At 37.9% G+C, this 21,715-nt stretch overlaps 1 protein-coding gene and 1 pseudogene across 2 annotated transcripts in view; one reads left to right on the top strand and one right to left on the bottom strand.

Moving 5' to 3' along the window:
• UNC13B (unc-13 homolog B (C. elegans)) overlaps positions 1-21,715 on the bottom strand; it is a 224,666-nt gene that overhangs the window by 133,977 nt on the left and 68,974 nt on the right. For both annotated transcript variants that reach the window (XM_006863075.1, XM_006863074.1), the window contains exons 6-7: positions 17,157-17,230; positions 13,862-13,919 (exon numbers count right to left, since the gene is read on the bottom strand). In XM_006863075.1, coding sequence (XP_006863137.1) covers positions 13,862-13,919; positions 17,157-17,230 — 132 coding nt within the window. The remainder of the gene's footprint in view (positions 1-13,861; positions 13,920-17,156; positions 17,231-21,715) is intronic.
• On the top strand, positions 7,233-7,731 carry LOC102830591 (annotated as a pseudogene).

Here is a 21,715-nt window from a genome sequence, read left to right as displayed (position 1 = left end):
TCAGGAAAGCGCTACAGGAACAATCAAATAAGATAGATTATAGCATTGGAAATAATTCAAAACCTACAGACAGAGGTCCAAACAATCAATAATAGAATATCTGAAACAGACAATACACTGAAAGGGCAAAGGAGTAGAATAGAAGCAATGGAAGGCGGAACCAGTGAGCTGGAAGATAAATCTCTCAATACCAATAAGATAGAAGAGCAAACAGAAAAAAGGATTAAAAAATCTGAAAGAGGTCTAAGATTCATGTTGGACAACATAAAGAGGAATAAATTAAGAATTATTGGCATTCCAGAACAAGAAGAATCACACAGTCCACAGGGGAAATAGTTGAAGAACTGCTGAAAGAAAATTTCTCTAACATCCTGGAAAGTGAAAAGATACAAATTCAGGACACTCAATGAACCCCAGGAAGGCTAGATCCCAAAAGAAAATCACTGAGACATATCATAATCAAGCTCTCCAAAATCAAAGATAAGGAGACACTCTGAAAGCTGTTAGGGAAAACAGGAGTGTTACATACAAAGGCAAGTAAGTCAGATTAAGCTCGGCTCTCTCAGCAGAAACCATGCAAGGCAAGGAAGCAATGGGGAGACATATCTGAAAGAAAAAAAACTGCCAACCAAGAATCCTTTATCCAGCAAAGCTATCAATCAAACACGACGGTGTAATCAAAACATTCCAGGATAAACAGAAGCTAAGGGATTTTGCCAAAGCCAACCCCTAAAAGGAATTCTGTGGACTGAGAACCAACAAGAACAGACAACCAGAGATAGACATACGTGGCAGCACCTCCCAGAACTCAATCGACAAAAGGAAGAGTCAAGAAAACAAAACAAAAAAAACTATAAGAACAAACACAGAGAATCTGGAAGGTCAGTCTATGATCAAAACAATTACAATGTCAAAGAAGGTAAACACGTAGGAACCGAGATCCAGATGGTGAGAAGGTCAGGTAGATTACAGGATAAAACAGACTGCACTAAATGGAGAGAAAAATTAATGGACTATAAGGTAACCTCAAAGAAAATTAACACTTCACAATATTACAAGAAAATGAAAATCCAAGCAGAACATAAAAACTATGAGGAAACTCATAAGAAAGAACACAAAAAGCATGAACTCAGCAAAGGAAAACACACAGAACACAGAAAGCAGCAACACCACAAAAAAACAAACATAATGGCAGCAATTAATCAATACCTATCGATAATTACACTGAATGTAAACAAATTAAATGCACCAGTTAAGAGACAGAGGAGGCAGAATGGATAAAAAAACAAGATCCTTCAATATGCTGTCTGCAAGAGACACATCTCACACACACAGACAAAAACAGATTAAAAGTCAAAGGATGGAAAAAAAACATACCAAGCTAATTGCAATAAAAAAAAAAAGAACAGGAGTGGCAGTATTAATCCTTGATAAAATAAACTTTAAGGCAAAAAACAGCATAATAGATAAAGATGGACATTATCTCATGATTAAAGGAACAATGAAGATGACATAACCATAATAAAATATCTATGCTCCCAATGAAGGAGCTCCAAAATATATAAAGCAAACTCTAATAGATATGAAGAAAGAAATAGATGAATCGACAATAATAGTGGGTGATTTTAATACACCACTTTCAAAAATGGATAGAACCACCAGAAGAAACTTGACAAAGACACAGAAGAAATAAACAACACAATCAGCCAACTGGACCTCATAGATGTGTACAGAGCATTCAACCAAACAACAGCACAATATATATTCTTTTCCAGTGCACATGGAACATTCTCCAGAATAGACCATGTCATAGGCCACAAAAGAAATCTCCATAAATTTACAAATATCAAAATACTACAAAGCATCTTCTCAGACCACAATGCTATTAAATTAGAAATTAACAATAGGAAGACCAAGGAAATAAAGTCAAACACATGGAAACTAAATAACACCCTGCTGAAAAGTGACTGGGTAGTAGAAGAAATTAAATGTGAACTTACAAAGTCCCTGGAAACAAATGAGAATGAACACAAAACATACTAAAATCTTTGGGACGTGGCAAAAGCAGTGCTGAGAGGACAATTTATTGCAATAAATAAACACTTCCAAAAATAAAAAAGAACCAAAATTAACACATTAACACAGCATCTACAACAATTAGAAACAGACCAACAGAGGGAAGCTACAGCCACCAAAGGAAAATAAATAATAAAGATTAGAGCAGAAATAAATGAGATAGAAAACAGAAAAACTATAGAAAGAATCAACAGGACAAGAAGCTGGTTCTTTGAATGGATTAACAAAATTGACAGACCACTGGGAGGAGTGGAGGTCCCTAAGACCATCAAGGGAGAAGAGCAGAGAGCGGGACCCTACCCAGAGAAGCAGCGATGCCTGAGATGGAGGCAGAGATGATGATGTGGAGCGATGGAACAGCTGGGGACTTTAGATCCAGAGAGGGAGAGCAACTGTGTGCTGAAAACTTGGGGGAGGGGGGGTGGGGAGGGGGGTGTAGTGCAGGGGGCAGGCCTTTGGTTGTTTTAATGGTTATATATTCCTGAATACTTCGATGTACATCTAAAAAAAACAGAGGGAATGGAAGCAAATGTTGTTGAATGTTGATGCATGGAGGGGATTGTGATTATTGCAATGAAATCAAATATGATAGGATGAATGTAAAGCTGATGTTCTCCCATGTAAACTATCACTCAATTCACAATAAAAACTTAAATAAATAAAAAGACTCTAATGTTGAGTGGAGTCCTGGTGTGACATTGTAGGATAAGCACGTGGCCATAGGTTGGTTTGCACTGAAAGGTCAGTGATTCAAACTCACCAGCAGGGAAACAGGGTTATTATGAGTCTGAATGGAGTCCTCGTATGGTACTGTGGGTTAATGGACTGGGCTTCGAAGCTGATCTGAACCACAAGGTTGGTGGTTCAAGCTAACCATTTGATTCTAGGAAACACTATACACGGTCGTTAAGAATCAAAACTAACTTGAAGACACTTAACAATAGCAATGAGTCTGAATCAACTCAATGACATTTAACAATAATAACAATGCTGAAAGATGATAACAAGATATAAAGAAAGGCATGGATGTTGCTATCATAGATGTCAGAATAAGAGGTTATGGAGAAAGGGGTTGTAATTGGCAAGGTGCATATACAGAGCTTTCTGGGGTGGTAGGTAAAGGCCTATTTCTTGCTCATTCTATATTAATTTATTCATACTAATGATTACATTAATTCATGGTTTTAGGACAATGAATCTGTGTTATTGGCTACAATTACAAATTTTTTAAAGGATAAAGCAAACTGCTTATATCACTACAACCACTACCTCATTATCTTTACAATAAAATGTCAGCAGCTTAGTACTGAATTCAAGCCTTTCTTTAAATGATCCTCAGTGCCTCTCTGGCCTCATCTCTGGCTCTTCCCTGAAGCTCTTACTCCCTAACCTCAAACCATCTTGAATAATCAATTTCAACTTGCAGTGGTAACCCAACATGCCTTTAGCCATATATATATTTTATTATTTAGTGTCTTTGAGCCATAAATTCTTTTCACCTCTACATTCCCAGTGTCAAGCAAACTCCTTAGTATAAGGAAGAGGTTGCCAATGTGTGTAATGAAAGTTCTCTCAAACATGCTCATTCTATAATTTTAAATATTTGTACCAAAAACCACTCTGTTTATCAATGAAACCTGTAATTAAAAATCAGATGACCATGCTTTTATGGGAATAATGGATAATTACTTATACCAAACAATAAAGTGATCTGAACTTTATTGTTACAATCATATAAAACTTTGGTACAATCATATGAAACTTTGGTAATTCATGTGGCATTTAATAGTATACATAATTGTGAGGCATAGTAACCTAACAGAATTGATGATAAGCTAATATAATTACTGCAATTAGCTAACTCAAATTCTTTCTGGAAGAAGGTAAAATATAAATAAATAAATCAAAAGACTACAATTAACATTATTTTTATCAGCCAAACCATATTGTTACAGTTTCTCTTTTCTTTGTTAGCACCCAACACCTACAATCAGCATCAAGTGCTCCCACTGATACCATATGTCCAGTATAAAACTCATCACCCACTCTTACTGACAGAAGTCCTGAACCAAGTCTCTGCCCTGCCACAGGAAGACTTTCTGTATACTCTAAGTGGTATGGTGCTATACGGTAAGTACTAGACCGCTAACTGCAAGGTCAGTGGTTCAAAACCACCACTTTCTCCTCAGAAACCCTATATAGGGTCACCATGAGTCAGAACCGCTTTGATGGCACTTAATAACAACAATAACAATACTCTAAGCAGTCCATAACTAACAGAGTTTCCTGTCTCTAAGAGCCCTAGTCCTGGATTGAAGGTAACAAAAGCTGTGAACTAGATGATTCTTTGCTTCTATAAAGAAGGATGGAAATGGCATAGTGCAGAATCAAGATGTTAGAGCAGGAAATAAGGGAGAGGCTGTCTTTTGAATTGTCATTTCATACTTTTCACTTATCCTACTATAAATAGTCCTGGTGTGGTGCTACAGGATAATGTGCTGGACTGCAAGATCCATTTGAGCTGTGTTGAGATGTGTCAGTTCAGGTCTGTGTTAGAATAAATGCAGCCAGAGTGCTCCTTGGAGGCCAGGATGGCCAAACTTCGTCTCTCATACTTCAGACATATTGTCAGGAGGGACCAGTCTCTGGAGAAGAATATCATGTTTGGTAAGGTGGAGTGAGACAGATTGGCAAAGTGGCAGCATCAATGAGCTCAAGCATGGCAACAATTGTGAGGTTGGCTCAGGATCGGGCAGTGTTTCGTTCTGTTGAGCATAGAGTTGCTATGAGTCAGTACCGACTCGATGTCACCTAACAACAACAACAACAAGTCAGTTACAACTCATAGCAACATCCTGTATAGGGTTTCCGAGGCTTTAAATCTTCACGTAAACAGAAAGCCTCATCTTTCTCCCATGGAGCGGCAGGTGGGCTCAAACCAAGTACCTTGTGGTTCTCAGTCAGCAAATTTGCCCAATGCAATATGTTGTCTGATTTCTTGATTGCTGCTTCCATAGGTGTTGACTGTGGATCCAAGTTAAATAAAATCCTTGACAACATTAGTCTTTTCTCCATTTATCATGACATTGTTTATTGGTTCAAATCCCAATCTCTATGGAACACTAGAAGTCCTGGTGTGTTGCTGAAGGATAAGTACGCGACCATAAGGTTGGTTTGAACCACAAGGTCGGTGGTTCAAACTCACCAGCTGCTCCTTGGAAACCCTATGTCACTATGAGTTGAAGCCAACTCAATGACACTAAACAACAACAGCAAAGTTTTCTGAATTGCATCTTAATCTATAAAAAAACATTAATAGAAGACTGCTTCTCAATATAGAGTGATACAGTAGTGTTACATGAAAAACAGCAGCAAGGCATAAAAGAGTATGTTGCCCCTTGTGAGGTGGAAAATATATATGCATATGTTTGCAAATGCATAAACTCCTTCTAGAGAAACCCACAAAAATGGGAAATTTTGATTGCTTCTAGGCAGAAACTGCATAGCTAAAAAGTAGGGGGGGAACCATAGGCTCTGAGGATCAGACTTTGGTCACCTAGCAGACATAGCAAACTGGCCCTCATCTGATTATTCAATATGCTTGCTAGTAATCTCATACATGAGCCCTGGATATCTACAGATAAATGTAAAAACCTTCCATAGAAGCCGAGACGGTAAAGTCCAAAAAGGCAAAAAAAAAGCTAAAGAGGATAGAGAGAAACACTGTTAACTGTGGTATATGGAGGGGATTAGAATCAATGTAATGAAACAAGTTATATGAATGGTTGAATGTGAAACTGATGTTGCGCCCTGTAAACTTTCACTCAATCCAAAATAAAAACCTTAAATTTAAATAAATAAATAAATAAAAATAAAAAGTAGGGGGGGAAACTTGTGTCTCAGAGCATACATTTTTGTGTCTTTTGAATTGTACCTTACATACATTTCCTTTTAAAAGGGGGGGGGGCAATGGAGGAAAGTCCAAAGTATGAGGTAAACAAGTATCAGCTACCTAGGGAACACCAGAATGATTAGGATGCTTTAACCCAAGAATCAGAATAGGAGGCTCACGTGAAAGTGGTAAATGGTAAAAGAGAATGGTAAAGGCAAGATATGAGCTTTGGACCTCTACCTTCTAGGATTTTGCAAATGGGGGAAACTATAGGGTAGAGGTCAACCAAGCATCCTATTTACCTGCAGGGTATGTGGCACTAGGTCAGTAAAGGAAAGTAAACTATAGCATCAGATTTTCCCTTCCTCCAACATAGGTCTTTAGTCAGAGCAATTTAAAAAAAAATTTTTTTGTCCTCCATTACATTTCCAACACCAAAATTTTGCTTATGTGGCACAAGATTTTCAGTTCCACAATTGATTTAAAGGATAGAGAGCAGTAAGTGACAAGAAGAACAGGTATCTGAAGCCAAGGAAGAAAAGATCCCCCAAAGGAAGAATCTGCCCAATTGGGCTAGCCCTTTATGTGCTAGCTCTTCAAAGGAAACTGTGTACTATGAAGATGCACATTTCCTTCTGTAGATCAGCAAGGCCAACATGAGAAGACAATAGTCCTTGCATGTAATTTGGCATCTTCTCTTCATATTTTTTATTATCCTACATTCAATTAACACATTCCAATTATCTCCTTCAGAAGTCATCTCTAAAACAAAGTGTGCATGAATTATTAAATAGAAAACTGATTTGCTCCGTAAACCTTTATCTACTTCTTGTTGCTGTTGTTAAATGTCATCATGTTGGTTCCAACTCACAGTGACTCTGTATAGAGTTTCCAAGGAGTGACTGGTAGGTTTGAACCTCTGACCTATAGCTAGCAGTCCAGTGCTTATCCTAAAGTGCCATACCTAATTCACAATAAAATAAAATTAAAATGTTTAAGACATCTCTAAATTTTTTCTTCTGAAAAGACTTATGGAACAAACTTTATGTCTTCCTTGATTATTTGAGGAATGATATCAAGAACCACATACATGAAGGCAAAAAGGATCATTAAAAAGATAGAAAAGACCAAAATGAGTATCAAAAGAGACTCTGAAGCTGCCATCTTTCATCCCAGCGTGTGTGCGCCTAATCTCAGCTGGTCTGCCAAAGACCTCCTGAGCCAGCCCTAGTCCCCTGAGCAGCCCCATTTCCACTCCGACGAGATGAAAAAAATGATCATGAATCAGGAAGCACTCGCCAAACTGCAGGCATAAGTGTGCATTGGTGGAAAAGGAACTGCTCGTAAAAAGAAGAAAGTAGTTTATAAGAACAGCCATAGCAGATGATAAAAAAACTTCAGTTCTCCTTAAAGAAATTGGGAGTAAATAATCTCTCTGGTATTGAAGAGGTGTATATGTTCACAAACCAAGGCACAGTGATCCACTTTAACAATCCTAAAGTTCAGGCATCTCTGGCAGCCAACACTTTCACTATTACTGGCCATGCTGAGACAAAGCAGCTGACAGCATGAGACAAAGCATGCTCCCCAGCATCTGAAACCAGTTTGGCGCAGACAGTCTGACTTGTTTAAGAAGACTGGCTGAAGCTCTGCCCACACAATCTGTGGATGGAAAAGCACCACTTGCTACTGGAAAGGATGATGATGAAGTCCCAGATCTTGTGGAAATTTTTGATGAGGCATCCAAGAAGGAGACTAACTGATTACAGTTAATGTCTGAAGAAGATAAAACTTGAAGAGCTACTTGGAGCTGCTATTTTATATTATGACTGCTTTTTTCATTTGTTTTGTTTATGGATGTAGATAAAATCTAGGTCTCTAGTATTTTTAAGCCCAAGCTCTTTGGACATTGCAGTTCTTTTCAGTTTTTGATTATATGTGATTAATTCTCAGCAGCCAATTACGCTGAAGAAGCCTGGGAACAAATTTGAGACAACTGTTAATAAAGTTCTTTGTCTAGTTAAAAGAAAAAAAAAAGAGAGAGAGAGACTGTGAAACTTGCTCTTGAATGTAAAGGAGCTAAAGCACCTGGAAAAAATGATGAAGTAAAAGAGCAGAGCTAAATATAAAATTTGAAGCATAGCACAGAAGGCAAAGTCAAATCTGAAATGTGCAAAAACCTGGAGCCAGAACACCAGAAGAGAAGAACAAGTTCAGCAATCTTCAAACTGAAAAAAGTAAAGAAAAAAGTCAAGCCTCAAGTTGCATTATTGGAGGATTCTAAGGACAAAATACTGAATGAGCAGGAAGCATTCAAAGAAGATGGAAGGAATACAGAGTCACTGTACCAAAAAGGATTGCTTAATGCTCAATCATTTCAATAGGCAGCATATGATTAAAAATTGATGGTATTTAAAGAAGAAACTCAAGCTGCACTGAAGGCATTAGCAAAAAACAAGGCTCCAGGAATTGAAACAATACAAATTTAAATGTTTCAACAAATTGATGCAGTGCCAGGGGAGCTAACTTCTCTATGCCAAGAAAATTAGAAGGCAGCTACGTGGCCAACCTATTGGAAGAGTACCTGATTTGTGCCCATCCCAAAGAAAGATGACCCAACAGAATGAGGAAATCATTTAACAATATCATTAATATCACATGCAAATAAAACTTTTCTAAAGAAAATTCAAAAAGGTTTGCAACGGTACATTAACAGTGAACTGCTAGAAATTAAAGTCAGATTCAGAAGAGGATATGGAATAAGGGATATCAATTGTGGACATCAGATGGATCTTGGCTGAAAGCAGAGAATACCAGAAAATGTTTACTTGTGCTTTATTGACTGTGCAAAAACTTTTGACTATGTGTATCACAACAAACTGTGGATAACATTGCCAAGAATCAGAACTTTAGAATACTTCATTGTGCTCAGAACCTGTACATAGACCAAGAGGCAGTCATTCAAACAGAACAAGGAGATACTGGGTGGTTTAAAATTAGTAAAGTAATGCTTCCAGGTTGTATATGTTCACTGTACTTATTTCATTTGTATGCTGAGCAAATAATCCAAGAAGATGGATCATATGAAGAAGAATGTGGCATCAGGATTGGAGGAAGGTTCATTAATAGCATGTAGGTGACATGGCCTTCCTTGCTGGCAATGAAGAGGACTTGAAATACTTACTGATGAAGATCCAAGACCACAGCCTTCAGATGCATTGCACCTCAATGTAAAAGGAAATGAAAATCCTCACAATTGGACCAATAAATGACATATAATAAATGGAGAAAAGATTGAAGGTGTCAAAGACTTCATTTTACTTGGATTCACAATCAAAACTCATGGACACAGCAGTCAAGAAATCAAACAATGTGTTCCAATAGGCAAATGTGCTGCAAAAGACCTCTTTAAAGTATTCAAGAGCAAAGATGTCAGTCTGAATACTAAGGTATACCTGGACCCAAGCCATGGTATTTTCAATTGCCTCATATGCATGTAAAAGTTGGACAATGAATACGGAGACCAGAAAAGAATCCATGCATTTGAATTGTGGTGTTGGTGAAGACTGTTGGAAGTACCAGGCACTTCCAGAAGAACAAACAAATCTGTTTTGAAAGTACAGCTAGACTGCTCCCTGGAAGCAACAATGATGAGACGTCATCTTAGTTTGGACAAGTTGTCAGGCAGGACCAATTCCTGGAGAAGAACATCATGCTTGGTAAAGTAGAGGGTCAACAAAAAAGAGTAATACACCAAATAACATGAATTGACACAATGGCAGCAACAATGGGCTCAAACATAACAATTGTGAGGATGGCGCTAGATCTAGGCAGTTTTATGTTCTATTGCATATAGAGTTGTTATTAGTCAGAACCAACTTAATAGCACTAACAACATCACAACAATCATTTGCTTCTTCCTCTGCTACCTTAGCACTTTCCTCTCTATTTCCAGGATATTACTATGCATCTGCTAAGCATCTTTATAAATAGCATACTTAAGGTGTTGCATTTGTATACTTGGCCTCTTCTGACCTGAATCAACTTTATGATCCAGGTTTTTTCTTCTTTTTGCATTCTCCCACTAATTCCTCCCTGGCCTCACAAATAAACTCTCTATGGCTTATGCACCCATTCAATAAGTACAGGAAAATATAGAATCCTTTGGGAGAAGGAAACAAAAAACTGTAGTGGATAGGCTCCCTTGTACTCAGGGGCTTAGGATTTATTTTCTGTAATGCTGATCTGGAGTCTTAAAGCCTCACAAGGAAAATTAAGGAAAGTGTAACAATTGTCTCCAGTTGGCATCTGCTAAAATGTCTTCATTTCAAACAAGGATAAACATGAGAACTCTGACGCTTATAAATTACCTTAAAAATAGCTGACAAAGCTTTAGTTATTGCCAACCTCAAGTCTCAGTGGTCTGAATATGTGTCTGACTTAATTACAGATGCACCCCAGGAATTGACAAGCTATAGAGAAAGTAATTTTCAACCAGAAGAAAAAGGATGCCATCTTTCAGCAAATACTGCAAATTACATGTTCTTTCAATATTAATTTTCTCTTTTTTCAGAAAAAAAAAGTTATATTTCTCTAAGACCCAAGTGTAACAATGTCCCTCCTGGCCAAGCAGCCAGGTATCAACCCCTCAATACCTAATAGAACAGACAGCAAGGTAACAGTCATACAGATTCTAAACGAAGCCAAAACCTTCATCCCTACCCCTGCAACTCACAAGTTTCATTGAAGGAAAAAAAAGCCAATCCTGATACTCTGGGAGTAATAGAAAATCTAACTAAATGTTTAGAATACAGTACAAAACTATACTAGAAGATAATGATGGGTAGTAGATTTATAGGTGTTATTTCCAATATTATGCTCCAAAATTTGAATGTATTACACATATTACTTTACATACTAAACTTTAACTTCTTTTGAAAAAAAGAATTTCTAAAATGTTAGATGAGAACACCAAATTGTTATGAGTAGTTATCTCACAGTGGTGAGGAGAGATTATGACTATTTTTACTTTCTACTGTATACATTTCTGAATTGTTTGATATTTTCTGAGTTAACATGTTACTTTTTTTTTTTTTTAAAGAAAAACAGGGACTGATTTAGTATGCTGGGTAAGAGGGAATTTCACAATATCATGCAAAGTACGTATCAAAAATTAAAAATGAGTAAGGAAACAATGCATTCCACAGACATAACTGCTGGAAGTTCTTAATCTAGCAACAAACATGTGAAAGTCATTTCAGGAAGGTGAATGAGGACAAAGGAAACATTCCTATTGTAGTCAAGGTCAGGATTTCAGGAAAACAGATCTTTGGCATGGAAAGCAACCCAGAAAATAAACAACCTATTCCCAGTAGCTCAGAAACTATTTATAAGAAACCAAACAGGACACTAATCAAGAAGCATTAAATCTCAAATACAAGGTAGCTGTGGACATTTTGTTGTATATGGACTCTAAGACAAAAAAGACAGTGAAAAGAATGATCAAAAGGCATTTCTAATGACTTCATATATGAATACACAAGTGTAAAACTTCTCAATTGGTTCCTGAGAAGTGACTAACAATGACTGCACCAAGTATACTTGTACATATTACCTATTCAATAAATGAATGAATTTTAAAATAAAGCAAAAGATAGAAACCAAATAAGCAAAGCCTGTTTCTGAATGGCAGCTTATCTCATGAGATTTATGCCCTCATGAGATGGTACAATGGAATGAACATGGAATTTAAGAAACGAAAATACCTAGATTGTAACCCAGTTCAATCACTTTCTAGAAACAAGATACAGAAAAAGATCATTGATCTTAAAACAGGAAAAAAAAGGCTCTGGAGTACTCTTCATTTGTTGTTGTTGTAACTTTCACTGAGTTGGTTCCGACTCAGAGCGACCCTATATAGGGATTCCAAGGAGTAACTGGTGGGTTTGAACTGTTGACTTTGTGGGTAGTAGCCAAGTACTTATCCTATAGTGCCACATCAAACCAAGTGGCCACCAAGAATTTGTAACCAGTGAGGAAACCAATACATTCTGAAATGCTACATCACTGGGACTTAAAATGACACAGCAAAATTTTAACTTTAGTGGGCAATGAACAGAACCCTCCAAACCCATGAGATGTATAAAAGCCGTATTATGACACTTTATACATATAAAAGGGCTTCAAACGTTCATGGGAAAATTCCATTATCTTTTCATTCTATTTTTCAATGAACTTTTTGAAGTGCCCTTGTATAGACACATATACACACTTGTATACACATATACACACTTGGGAAGATTATGGAGCTGGAATATTTATTTATGAGGCAGCATCACAATCTATAGAATATAGGCCAACTGGTGTGTTGTTGTTTTGTTACTGTTAAGTACCACTGAGTTGCTTCTGACTCATAGAGATCCTGCATAGGGTTTCCAAGGTTGTAAATCTTTACGGGAGCAAAAAACCTCATCTTTCTTTCAAGGAATGGCTAGTGGATTCAAGCTGCCAACCATGCAGTTTGCAGTCCAGTGCTTATACTACAGAGGCTCGGTGCTCCCACATGCATACTGTTATTGTTATGCTGTTGAGTCAGTTCTGACTCATAGCAACCCTGTACAGCAAACCTTTGGCGCTGCAGGTTAATGCACTGGACTGCAAGGTCTGTTTCAACCGCACGGTAGGTGGTTCAAGCTAACCAGCTGTTCCTCAGAAATCCTATACAGGGTCGCTATGAGTCAGAACTGACTCGATGGCACTTAACAAATACAACTAAATAGAGTTTCCAACTGCCAACCTTGTTTAGCATTACATTCTAAGTATTTTCTTAGATTTTCCATTGTTCCCTTAGTGACAGGGACTTGCAGCAAGCTACTCAATCTCTTTATGTCTCAGTTTCTTCATGTGACTACTGGGGGAAACAGTAAGACCAATTACTTAAGGTTGCTGTGAGGATTAAATAAGTAAACACATTTAAGCTCTCAGAATATTGTTGCCCATTATAAGAGCATACCCAATACACATTAGCTGCTAGGATTTTTTATCAGTAGTAGTACAAGAACACCACCACCACTTCAACCTGCAGCAGACCAAGTTTGTAGTTAGATTTAGAAATACTATACAACACAAAGAAACACAACACACACACACACACATCCCAGGCTAAAAAGTAAAACAGAACCAATTCTAAGTCAGTCCCCTTCAGTGTCTCCTCAGGCTGTTTTGAGGGACAGTGACAAGACAGAAGCAATAGACCAACAATGCACAGCGCAGAAGAAAGAATATGTGAGTTCTGAGCAAATTAACCACAGGAGAACTGGCAAATTCTTTCACTCACTTAATCATTTATCAAATTTTACTAAAGGTTGCTATATATCAAGTATTGTGCCAAATGTTAAAATTTTTTCAAATGGAAGAATGTCTATTCCTTGAGAAAGTCATGTTTTGTGAAGGAAATATACACAGATTATAATATACAGGTTATAAAGTGAACTGGACCCAGAGTGGTATGGAAGCACAGAGGAGACACACCTAATCTAGACTTGGGAGAAGAAGGAAAGAGGAAGACTTCCCATAGGCAGTGACATTTAATTTGAGCCTTAACAAAAAGTAAATCAAGGTGAAGGGGCTAAAACCATTTCCCCAGGGGTAAAAGCTATAAATGGCGATAAAAAGATGAGCACCATTGCCCTTCCATCAGACACATACAATCAAAAGATCTTCTCCTAAACTTAATCATTGGAGGTACTGGGCCTGAACGGACATGTTTCTGCAAAATTTGTTTCCATACACATCTCCACCCTTCCCAACGCAAAATAAGGACAAGTTTGGAGAAACTGGCACCAATGGCTGGCACCAACGAAAAACAGGTTCAGAGACAAGTTTCTCACTTACAACACTGGGCGGCAGCAGTGGGCAACAGCTTCCTCTGTCTTTCTTCTTGAACAGAATACTAGAAACAGAAAGAAAAAAAATGTATATATATATATTATGAGGCCCTAGATAAAGAAGACAAAAAAACAAAAAAATCAGCCACTTGCAAAAAGTTTAAATGTTCGGAGTCAAATTTTTTATTGAGCAGAAAGAGAATCTCCTACTGCTGTGTTTCCTGTGTGATCCCGACATACAGACCAGAGTAATCTGACAAAGCACTGGCCCACTGAGACAGAGGAAAGCAGACTAGCAGAGACTGTTCTGACCAAAGGTACCTGGGTACCTCCCAGGCTAGGCCTTAAAAGCCTTCAATTATTTACTTCACAGTCCTCTGAGGTTTCCTGTGGCTAGTGTGGATAATTTCCTCATTTGAGTGATGTAACCGAAAATCTCTGAAGCTGTGTTGTTGTTGTGACGTGTCATCAAGTCAATTCCAACCCATAGCGAACCTGTGTAGGGTTTCCAAGGAGCAACTGGTGAGCTTGAACCACCAACCTTGCAGACTTTGCAGTCTGACGCATTAGCCCACAGCACCACACCAGGCTGTAGTCTCCTATTTTTTAAAAAGTACTAGCGTTTCTTACCTCACAAGGTAATGTGAGATGTAAATCACGTACCTAAGCATGTACTGCAGTATTTCATATCTACTAGAGTTCCCTTCCCACTTTCCACTTAGGCACTTGCTGTTGTTAAGTGCCATGGAGTTGGTTCCAATTCATAGCAACCCCGGAATAGGGTTTCCAAGGAGTGGCTGGTGGGTTTGAACCACCAAATTTGCAGTTCAAATTGACTTTGTGGGCGATGTATCCTGCAGCACCACACCAGAACTCCACTACTCTCTCCAAATCACCTGACCAAAAGAACAAATAGAGGATACTGAAGCCATAAGAAAATATTTATAAAGGGAAACAGAATTAAGTGCAAGTTTTGAAGATGGGAAGGATTTGGAAAGGCAAAACAAAAAAGAAAAGGCATAAGTAAATTAATGGAGGTATGTAGATAAAGGGTTATTGTAAGAATAATTTAGTTCAGAGCCCACTGGAGTAGAACTAGAAACATAGAAGTTGGCCAAGTGACTTGCAAATATGAGACTTGGGGTCCTTATCCTAACTCTGTCACGTACTAAGCTGTGAGATACTAGGCAAGTCAGCACCTCTCTAAAACTGTCAATGTATGGCATAAGTGAAAGGAACAAATATGTATTGAGTACCTACTATGTTCCAGGTCTTGTTCTCGCCACTGCAGGAACAGGGTTTGTAAATCACTATAAAGAGTTTGAGTTTTACCTTAGTGTGCTGGGAAGCCATTTAGGATTTTAAACAAGAGGGATGTGACTAAATTTACACTTTTAAAAGAGTATTCTAATTACTGTGTGAGAGGCACTGTAGAGAATGAAGAAGGAAATCAATCATTGCAATAATCCAGACAAAAAGTTGGTGGTGGCTTACATAGGAGTATTAGTGGTACAGGACATTTCAAGCGGCTGTATTCAAAGCACAATATATTTTTTATATATAAAAGTACTTTCATATGTTAAGTATTTTACAAGCAAAATGCCATGGTACAGATATCAGAGGTAGACGCTGCTATTACTATTTCCAATAGAGAATAATCAGAAGTACAAATTAAACAACATGATAATATCACCAAAAGGCTCAAAACTTATTGACGATAATGTGAGGATTAAATAAAATTATGTATTTAAGCAGTACCTCATATCCACTAGTGTAGTTTGGGACAAAACAAGTGAGAAATTATGGGATATTTTAATTCTATAATCCCTATTTCTTTAGGAACTAAGATTCTTGGGGTGAAAAAAATAAGAAAACCAAAGGTAAGATAGAAATGGTTAAGTAAAACTAGGAGGCCTGAATTTGAACAGAAGTATAATCATGAACCCATGAGGCATTTCATCATATATAAATCTTTTTTTTTTTTTTCCTAGTCTGTCCAGTAGTACTTTGCAATGCTAGCATCCAGACTGTGGCTCTGAAATATCACTTTCCTATAAAATGACCCGTGAATCTTGAATAATGGGCAGGAAATGTTCAAGATGAGCCTAGAAAACCTTGTACTAACAGAAAGAAAGGAAACCATTAAAGAGAGAAAGAGAACTCTGGATTAAAATAGACTTTAAAAATAACAAGTATAAACTGTGGTTTTAGAGATAACCACTTGGGTGATAAAACTATAGAAATTCTGAGAAACGATTGCTGCGAACTTAAGGACAGTGGTTACTTTTAGAGAAACCATCCGTGTTGCTACTGGAATTAAGCATATGGACAGGTTCTGTGGTAGCTGATGAAGTCTTATTTCTTGACCTGGATGAAGGTTACAAAGGTCTGTATCAATGCTCTATTTTATAGTAAAAGGTTTCTTTAAGCATATAATCAATGAAAAGAAGTAATAGAAAAACAATTAAAATTTACAAATGGAAAGAACTGATCCTACATAAAGTGTTTCTAGGGAGGGAATGACAATAATTCTAACTCTAAGGTGGGAGAGGCTAGGTCAATCTTGACTCAATGTTCCCAGACCCAAAAGGTTACTGTGTATGGGAACTATTAAAATATTCTACAAAATATCTTCAATATTTTTAAAACCATTTTGTGACAAGTATGATACAATCATGGAAATTATTTAATTTTAGAGATGGGTATGCATAGGTTTCATTTTATTATTGTAATTAGACCTATCTTCTAATAGTCAACGTGTCCAAAAGTGAACAGCCTTATTATCTTCTCCCTCTACCACTAATAACAAAAACAAATTATCCTTCCTTCTCTATTCCCCATTGCTGGTGCCCCAGGTTGAACTGATTGTGTTGGCCTCTCTGTCGTACCCCTCTCTGGAGAACGCAAGCTAGGACAGCAAGACCAAGCAATATGACAGTCCAAACAGTCCTTACAAGAGCACACAAATAAGGACATATATCCGCAACTCTGGGAGAAAGCATAACAAACGCCTTCTGCTCATTTGTGTAACAAAAAAGATACCTTCCCTGGTACAAGTACCCTTCCCAATTGTTTAGATAGAGCAAGGAGACTGTCAATTGTTGAGTCAACTATTCTGGGGGCAGGTGAGAAGAATAGGAAAAGACAGAGGTTTCTAATTAATTTTCAAGCACGAAAAGCTGCTTTTCTTTAATGCAGCTGTAATTATTTCATCTTTTAGGGGTCAAGATGCTTTCCTGTACAAGATAAAAATACCAGGGATTATTCCCATCTCTCTATATTGCAGGTAAGTCAGTATCTACCTCATTGTCGGTCCCCAAGAAATTGATTTGCTCCAATTTGTAAGTCCAATATCTGGCTTCCTCTTCTGGGATATCTATCACAAGAACAAAAGAAAGAAACCACATGAGCAGATACTAATTTAATTACCAGGAGAAAAAAACTACTCAGTCTTAATGACCAAAGTTAAGAGGGTGGTCTAATTTTTTATAAGGCTTGGTTCTTGCCACCACATTATCTAAAATTTTCACCCCAAAAAAGCTATTATTCCCACTGTTCTATTTTGTAGGTGAGAAAACTGAACTTCAGAGAAGTTAAAGAATCTGGTCAAGGTCATGAAGCATGACCTTGTAAGTAGATGAGTCAGGATTCAAACCACAACATGTGTGATTCAAAAAATTACATTATTTCTATGCAACTTTTTCGTAATCATTTTTCTAAATGCTACTTTCCTTTTAGCAAAAACAGAGCAGCTCAAAGGATCAGTTTACAATAAATGTTAAGCCTTGAGATATCAAGAAGCTCAAAATTCATTGTTTTTCATCTCTGGAAAAGATTAGATGCTCAAATATTAGTTGAATGAGTAAACAAATGAATAACTTACTTTAAAAATTAATGGTATATTGTTATTTTATATATTTATATTTACTATAACAACTTCCAAAAAAAACTCATCTTTTAAAAAATCAAGTACAATATATATTTGAACAAAAGAAAAACACTGAAACAATATACAAATTATCAAGCCTGGAGACATTAAAACAGATCCACTTTTTAGTAGCCTACATGAAAAAATTAAATGTAGTCCTTTTATTTTTTTTATTTCTCCTTTCCAAAAGTTCACCTTCCTATTGTTGCAGGGAGGGGAATGTAATTATTGAGATGAAACAAAGTGTATAATTTGCTGAATATAAAGCTGATGATCTTGTCTGTAAACTGTCACTCAACTCACAATAAAAATTTTTTTAAAAAGAGAAACATAAATTGGAAACAATAAAAGGCAAAATTAAAGATTAAAAAAAAAAAAAAAAGTTCACTTGCTTCCCCTCAAACCATTCTTTAGCAATTGGTTACAAATGTTTACAATCATAAACAGTGAACAATAAATACCACTTCCTCATCTGTATAGCACAGTATGTACCTGTTAAAAAGAAGTGAGGGAAAGGAAGCGATGCTGCTGCCACTTAGGTCCAATAGACAATGAACCTATATGGTTGGAAAAGACCTGGTGTGGCACGGTAGGATATTCACTGGGCTGCTAATCACAAGGTTGATGGTTCAAACCTACCAGCCGCTCACAAGAAACCCTATACAGGGTCGTTATGAGTCAGAACCCACTCAATGGCACTTAACAACAATAATAAATCCAGCAGCCTTCATGTGGTACTGCAGGATCAGCACTGGACTGCTAACCAGAAGGTTATTTGTTCAAACCCACCAGCCACTCTCAGAAACCCTATGCAAAGTGTCTTTGAGTGGGAGCCAACTTAATGGCACACACTACCACCATTATCCAGTATAGACAAAGTCGCCAAGATCTACTAAGTTAATAAGAACTCCTTCTAGAGTTCCAGTTCATATATGCATGAGCTTACTCCAAACAAAATATTAAGCATGCCTCTGCAATCAGTGGTGGCTACAGATAAGTTGTCTCAGTACTAGGAGCAAATACTGAATTATGCAGGAAGCATCAAAAGAAGACAGAGGTGACCACGTTGGTCACTGATAAGGGAAAGAGGGGGAAAAACAGCAATGAAGTTGGGAGCTAAGTCCAACCATATTCAATAGACTCCTGTGAACCTGGATGGAGACCTGATTGGCCAGTAGTATGGCAAGACCCAGGGACTCCTGGTCCAAGAAGCAGTGACATGGCCACAGAAGACTAGAGTGGAGAGCGATGCATCCAGCTGATATGAAGTGAGGGGAGATGCACAAGAACACCCATACTTGCAGATAGTATCCACCTGACCAGGTTTCAATGTCTCGATGATCAGAACTCGACTAAAAGAAGAAAGAAAAGGAAAAAAAAGAGTAACATGCTACAATTTGATGAACTTTACCTATACTTTTGGATGTAGTAGCTCAAATAAGGGAACAAATCTTTACAGTGAGGATCACTCACTCCCACCCCATAGGTACACAGGGTTGACAGGGATGGGCAACTTAGACATTGGCTACCCAAAATGGCGGGGAGGGCTACAAAGGCAAGAAGAGACTGGCTTACAAGCTTTCAAGAGGGAGCCTAGTTTCAGAATGGGCAGGGGTAGGTAGAATCTCCACTGAATGATTTCCAACCTGTTGGGACGGGGCTAATGAAAGGAGATGGGGATAAGACTTGTGCAGCACAATAGTGAATAATTGCTATCAGGACTGACTGTGAGGGTTGGAAATGTAAAGGTAGATATTCTGTAATAAAAAGAGGGGAGTGACTGATTTTGTAGTCCAAGAGCGGAGGTCCCTGGGACCATCAAGTGAGAAGAGCGAAGTGCAGGACCCTACCAAGAGAAGCAGTGATGCCAGAAATGGAGGCAGAGACAATGACGTGGACAGATAGAGTGGCTGGGGACACTGGACTCAGGGAGGGAGAGGGGCTGTGTGCTGACAGCTGGGAGGAGGCACGTGGGGTGTACACTTTGGTTGTTTGATGATGCGTGGAGGGGATTGTAATCATTGTAATGAAATGAAATATGATAGGATGAATGCAAAACTGATCTTCTCCCATGTAAACCCACATAATTGACAATAAAAACTTTTTTTAAAAAAAGAGAAGAAGATAGAGGGAATGCACAGAATCACTGTGCCAAAAAGAAATGATTGATGTTCATGATTATTCACATGATGTTCAATGATTTCAAGAGGTATGCGCCCATGCTCCCCTGGTGATTAGAGGTATGGCCAGCTCCCACTCTCATCCAACCCAGCACAGACCCGGCTATACAGGAGTTTGGAGGCACGTAGTTGGGAACCACACCAGTGTGAGTCAGGGGCCGGCTGTATGGCTTTGGTGTGCTGCTTTGGTGCCTGGACTCAGGTGGGGCTTGGCTCCAGACTTATGAAACCTGCAGAGTCACCAAACCAGCATTTAACTAGTCACCCTGCCCCTAGATTCTCTGTGGTCCTAACAGACACTGAAACCAGCTTCATCAAGGGCCCCCACCAACAACTTCTAGACTGAGTGCCCTGAACGTAGATAACACCAAGTTCAGCAGGAATTCCATTTAGGGCCAGGAACTCTGCTGTCACATCCTGTCCACAACTACCTTATGAGTTCCTGGAATTGCAGGCGTCCACAAGAGATTCCACCCCTCCAGGTCCAACAACTGCACTGTTTGTTTTTACAAATACAAACACCCCAAAATGACCCAGAGACAACAATTTTAGCACACACAGAGAAACAAGAGAGAATGGATCAAATAAATGACTAAGATGTAGAGCCAGAAAACATTTCTGAAGAAGAAAACGTAATGGAACTAACTGAAAAAGAATTCAAAAGAATGCTAATTAGGTACCTTCAAAAGATCGCTAGAGATAGAGGAAACCAAAGAGAACTCAATAAAAAAAGCTTAAGAAGAATTCAGGAAAATATTACAAGAACAGACAAAATAAATGTACATTTTGAAACAATGCAAAACCTGTGATTAAAAATCCAGAAGATTAATGCTAAGATCTCAGAAATGGACAATACATTGAAATGGCAAGCAAGTAGATACAAAGCAATAGAATCCTGCATTCGTGAGCTTGAAGATAAATCAATACTAGTATGCTAGAAGAACAATCAGAAAGATTGTTTGAATTTGGAAAGTTTGACTATGATATGTCTTGGTGATTTTCTTTGGGGATCTGTCCTGTTTGGGCTTCATTCAGCTTCTAGTATGCTTACCTTCTTGTCTTTCATGATGTTAGGGAAGTTTTCATCCAACAACTCTTTGACAATCTTCTGTGTGCTTTGTCTTTTTCTGTATCGTAATTCTGATCACTTGTAAGTTGTTCCTCTTCATGGTGTCCCACATAATTCTTCAACTTTCTTTGGACACCATGAAGAGGGACAATTTACAAGAAGCTGAATGAAGCCCAAACAGGACAGATCCCAAAAGAAAATCCCCAAGACATATCATAATCAAACTTTCTAAATTCAAAGATAAGGAAGGAATTCTGGGAGCAGCTCGGGAAAAACAAAAAGTGACCTACAAAGGAGAACCAATAAAACTAAGTTCTGATTTCTCACCAGAAGCCATTCCGACAGAAGGCAATGGGATGACATATACAAAACTATGAAAGAAAAAAAAATTGTCAACAAATAATGCCCAGCAAAACTGTACCTCAAATAAGATGGCATAATTAGGACATACCCTGGTAAGCAGAAGTTAAAGGAATTTGTAATGACCAGACCAACTTTATAAAAATGCTAAAGGGTGTTCTTTGGACTGACAACCAACAGCAGCAGACAACAACCTGAGATTACCATACAAGACAACACCACCCAGAATTCAACCCAGATATATATGTATTTAAATTAAAACAAGGACTCTTGGCATGGCTCTGTAAGCTCAGCACTCAACCATAAGGTCAGACTGAACTGCAA

Source organism: Chrysochloris asiatica, unplaced genomic scaffold, assembly GCF_000296735.1.
Source record: "Chrysochloris asiatica unplaced genomic scaffold, ChrAsi1.0 scaffold00053, whole genome shotgun sequence".
Classification (NCBI taxonomy): domain Eukaryota; kingdom Metazoa; phylum Chordata; class Mammalia; order Afrosoricida; family Chrysochloridae; genus Chrysochloris; species Chrysochloris asiatica.
Note: the sequence above shows the minus strand (reverse complement) of the source record. Positions and strands in the feature narration are given on the sequence as shown.